Source organism: Pterocles gutturalis, unplaced genomic scaffold (assembly GCF_000699245.1).
Source record: "Pterocles gutturalis isolate BGI_N339 unplaced genomic scaffold, ASM69924v1 scaffold1318, whole genome shotgun sequence".
Classification (NCBI taxonomy): domain Eukaryota; kingdom Metazoa; phylum Chordata; class Aves; order Pterocliformes; family Pteroclidae; genus Pterocles; species Pterocles gutturalis.
Genome location: NW_010117646.1, coordinates 41,530 through 46,398, shown reverse-complemented (window position 1 = coordinate 46,398; position 4,869 = coordinate 41,530). Strand labels below are relative to the sequence as shown.

At 54.1% G+C, this 4,869-nt stretch overlaps 1 protein-coding gene across 1 annotated transcript in view; it reads left to right on the top strand.

Annotated features, from left to right (window-relative positions):
* Window positions 1-58: 58 nt before the first annotated feature.
* Window positions 59-4,869, top strand: part of LOC104463478 (bcl-2 homologous antagonist/killer-like) — an 8,964-nt gene continuing 4,153 nt past the window's right edge. Inside the window, 1 exon segment of the mRNA XM_010075836.1 lies at window positions 59-140. Within this exon segment, the coding sequence (XP_010074138.1) occupies window positions 59-140 (82 nt within the window).

The following is a 4,869-nucleotide window of genomic DNA, read 5'->3' as shown; positions in this document are numbered from 1 at the left end:
CTGACTGTCTCTCATCATCGCTCCAGGTGAAGCTGATAGCCCCGAGCATCTCTCTGCGATGGCCTCAGGGGACAACGGTGACCCACCGAGGGGACGCCGTGGAAGCAATGAGCGCAGGCTGTCACGAGAACTCAATCCAGGTAAAAACCTTGCTGTGATTTTCAACCCATTTTATTTTTCCCCCTGACTTTGAAAAGATGGGTTTTTTCCCTGCTTCCTTTGAAAGGTTCTTTTCTCTACCTCTGCAAGACTGGGATAAATCAGCTCCACAAAGCTGTGCTGAGCTGAACTGGGAGAGCACGCGCTGAATGCTTTCAGGAGATGCTTGGCATTGGATTAGCGCGGTGGGCAGCAAGGGGGGCTTGCAAAGCACGGAGAAAATCGTGTGCAGGGAGCTGCTGGCCTGGGGCACGGCTCCGCGCAGGCAGAGCAGGGTGCCGGGGGGCACAGGGGCTGGGATATGGGGCAGATCGCCCCGGCGGGCTGCGAGGTGTATGGCTGGTACCTGGCGTCATTTACTTTCCCTTCCCTAAGCACAAGAGAGCGAAAGGTGCTCGGTGTCTGAACCACACAGAAAATCCTCCCTGAGCAGCGCCTGGTCTCGGGCGGTTGGTTTCGGTCTCGGCGCATCGGCTGCTGAGTGGAAGCGGGTCTGCGGTGTGCTTGGCATGGCAGGGATGAGGAGGGATGGCTCGCCAGCGTTCAGAAGCCGTTCAGTCCGTTTTTCATGCGTGCCGAGCCCAGCAGACTGTGTGATTGTGTTTCACCGCTAATGGGTGAAACTGGGAATGGGGCCGAAAGGAGGCTGGGAAAAACCTCAGCTCCTGTTTCATCCCAAAATGATAAATGCCGCTGCACAGAGAGCTGGTAAACACGGGTGACTTCTTAACCTGTTTTGCAGGTGGACCTATAAATAGGGCTGAGTCACTGCAGCTCTGTCAATAACGGAGATTAGGAGCTAGCCCTAACTGTTTATGTGTTGGAGCTCAGATCCAGCCCAGAGCTGCTTTATTGGCCTGATAACGTTATTTATACTCTGGTATTGCCCGGACTCCTCTCCGTCTCAGAGTACCATTTGTGCTAGATGAATACATGGGAAGAAAAATATACCCTGTCCTTCCCTTACCAAAGTCTACAAGGCATGGATATCGCTCGGTAAGAGCAGTTGTTTACGTGTGCTGATTTCCTGATGAGGCCAAGGAGATGCTGATGTGAAAACCAGCGAGAGGATCAGGCCCTGAACTCTCCCCACACTGTCTTACAGCCATGCTTCCTCTATGCTTGCAAACCCTTACCGGCAATACCGGCATCCCTCCGCTTCCCAAATCTTGGGGGTCCAGCTGGAATTTGGAGGTGGGGTCTCTGCATGCCCCCCAGGCAGAAGCCTCATGGATTTCCTCATGGAAATGTGTCTTCCACCACCATGTGCTGTGGGGTTACGAGGTGGAAGAAGGCTTTTGTCACCAGGTATTAAGCCTGGTTTTCATTGAGGGATCACTCTGTTTGTCTTTGGATGCGGTGGGGAGTGAAGAGATTTATCTGCTGCTCAAGGATGTGCTTGAGCATCCTTCTGAGCCCTGGTTCTACCAGCCGTGGCTTTGGGCATGGACAAGATGCTGCTGCTTCTGTCCAGGCTGGGAGGCAACTGGCACTTGGGGTGTTTTTAGGGCATTGTAAACGAAGCCAGAAGCTTCATACTCCTGGCAGAATGTGATGAAGAGGAGGAGCAACTTAGCTGATGAATGGTCCTGCAAAGGGGAGCAAGCGCTGCACAAGGAGCCCCAGCACGAAGGGTGCTCAGCTGAGCTCAGGAAACAGGGCTCGCACTTCAGAACATTAACCTTGCCCTCCAGTTCTCATCTGAGAGATGGCAGTGGCAGTGCCTCCCTGTCCTGACACGCTGCAGGGCACACACACAGCTATGGGAACGGTTTGGAGAATTCCATCGAGGCTCCGATGTGTGGAACAAGGCATGGATGTGGCCATCCTTACACTTGCTGGATGCAGCTCAGCTCCCCTGCACTGCAGACAGTGATGAAAATATTGCTTATGGTCACGCTTAGCTGCTGCATGGACCTCGCTAGCTGGAACCCCAAAGCATGTGTTGGGGATGTATTGCTATATTGCTATATTGCTATATCCACTTATTGCTATTAGGAAAACTCAGAGCTTCGATATGAGGCTCTGCGAGGAAGTCGGAGGTGTCAGGGCTGTGCATGGAAAGCCCAGCCACCCTGACTCAGAGTTTGCCGTGCCAGACTGGCGGCTGCTCTCTCCCTCAGATCACCTGGGCTTTCTCATCTGTGTGTGGTTAATACGCACGTAACGTACCTGGCGAGGTGGGAGGTTCGGTCCTGGGGTGTTTGTCTTAGCTCTGGACTTGACGTTGCGTGTGAAGCAAGTCATGAAGTGACAAATAGTTGCTCAGGGACATTAGTCATGCATCTGTGAGCATCTCCATGTCTTCATTTCCAAGACCACCTGCAAAATGAGTAGGAAAAATGTGAGCTGCTTGTTTAAGCCCGAGTTCTCATACTCGAGTAAACAAAACCATTTAAACATATTTTTGTCTCTTGTCTGGTGCCCATGCAGTTCCTACCTCCAGCACAGACACAGTGTTGAACTGCATTCCCCATTAATATGTGGTTTCCATTTTTAAAAGAAAAAAACCTCATAATTCTGATGGTTGCGCTGTGAAGTAACTCTTCTCTGGAATAGCCTCGTGACTCCTTTGTTCTGGCCTGCAAAGGATGCCCCAAAAAATCATCTATGAAAAACTTGGTGGGGCAGAGGGGGATACATTGCCAGAGCTGAGATGCCCACCCATCTCCGCATCCCACGCTTGAATTGCAACTACCATGAGCTGGAGTTGGGCTTCCCCTCGAGGCAGAAATCTCCAGAGACCTTTCTTGGTTCCCTGGAGCTGTCTTCTCCCCGTTGCTGTTCCCAAGCTGGATATCTCCCTCTGTGCAGACAGACGCACCTCTCAGCACAGTTACTGCCTGTCTCCTGAGCTCCAAAAGGATGCTGCCAGGTTGCATCTGCCGTTAGCACAGTCTGTAGCAGGGCTGGGTAGTTACAACGAGGTCTGATGGATACCTTCGGTGAGACCTGCCAGGTTTTACCGTGGCACAGCTGCTCCCTGGGAGATGGGAACAGCGAGAAACGAAGGATCTTGTGCAGAAATGTGGATTTTGCATGTTTGAGAGTGGCTGGGGTCTGGTCAGGGTTGTCCACGGCAGGATGCTGTTGGGGTGGGTCTGGTGTGGATGCTGGGGGTGTGCTGGGGACTGAGGACAACAGGGTCGCTGCTCCATGGAGCAGAAGCGGAGCAGCTGGGGGCTCGTGACACAGCCCCGATGATCCCACATGGAGCCCAAAAATCCCAGAGGAGCTCCCAGCCGCTCTCCTCCTCTCCGCTGCTGGTGCTGGGAACCCACAAAGCAAATCTTGATCCAGAGCATCTTCTTTTGGGTGGAAGAGACCCAGAGGTGGTCCCAGTGGGTGCTGGGGGTGAGCACCTGGGGGGAAAAGCTGTGTGTCCCCCTGTCCTTGCGTTACTAAAAATAGCGCCTGGGGTAACTAAAACCAGGGATTTTTTTTGGTATAGTAATACCAAATAATTGTAATCATACCAGGGTATTTATTTGGTATTTCCTCTTTTGTTCTGGCGGCGTGTTTACCCTGCCTCTCACTGAAACTGTGAGTCAGGCAGTTTCGTTTTCTGGCTCCTGGAGCGATCCCTGGCTGGTGGGATTTATTTACCGCCAAATAAACCCCTTCCTGCAAAACAAAAAACAATTCCCTGAAAACACAGCCACCAGGGCTTGTCATTTCCCTTCACCTTTATTTACCCAACCTGAACTCCGGGTAACCCGAGTTTCCGCACGACAGGTCCCTCTCCCTTCCCCACGCCCCATCCGGGGCTGGGTCCATCTCCCCAGAGCCGCACATGGGTCACGTCAATGGGACCAGCCAGAAAAACCCTGCGACGAGCGGTGTGGCGTGATTTGGGGACCTGGAGGCTGGGTTTTGTGGGGCAGCGGTGCCAGGATGGCTGTGTCCCCCAGGCTAGATCCACACACCCCAGCTCTGGAGGATTGCTGGGGCTGGAGCATCTCTGCATTGGAAATGCAATTCCCAGTGGCCGCAAAGGTGCACGGCCAGTCTGGCAGGTGGATGTACTGGGATGCTGGGGAAGGGCTTTAGCTGGGCTGGCTGCAGTGAGCTGCAGAGTGTGGCTGTGCAGATGTGCTGCTGTGTGTCACCAGCACGCCTTGCAGGACAGTCACCTAAGGACATGGGACATTTCCCCCAGGTCGCTCATTTACCCAGGCTTTACACCTTGTGTAATGTCTGTGGGTCTCTCCCCTGAACGGTGATACCCTGTGAAAGGCTCTGATCTGTCCCTACCATTTCTGTCCCCTGCTCATTTTGCATCTTAGAAAAGAAACTGGGACAAGCTGCGTTACCAGGACCCCAGGGCCAGCTCCCCACCCGAGCCCCATGGGGTGACAGCTGGGCTGCGGCTGTTTGGGAGCCGGTGCTTGAGCCCAGATTGCTTCTGGAGCCAGACGAAACCCAGCTCTAATCAAAGACATCCCGTGACAGCGCGGGTACTTTCCCCAGGAGCAACGTAACGTGGGTGATAAGGTCACCATGGTACCTAGGGGACCGGGATGCCACGCCGGGGGCTCCCTGCTGCAGGGGCGGGGGGACAGATCCTGGTCCCGTTCAGACCCCGGCAGCATGGGGATGGGGGACACGCCTGTGGGGCTGGGGTTGTTTGCAGCCAAGCACACGCTTGTCGACGCCGGTTGTTCCTGACTCGCTTCCTGCTCGCTTGGCGCCGGGTTGGTTTTTCAGGCC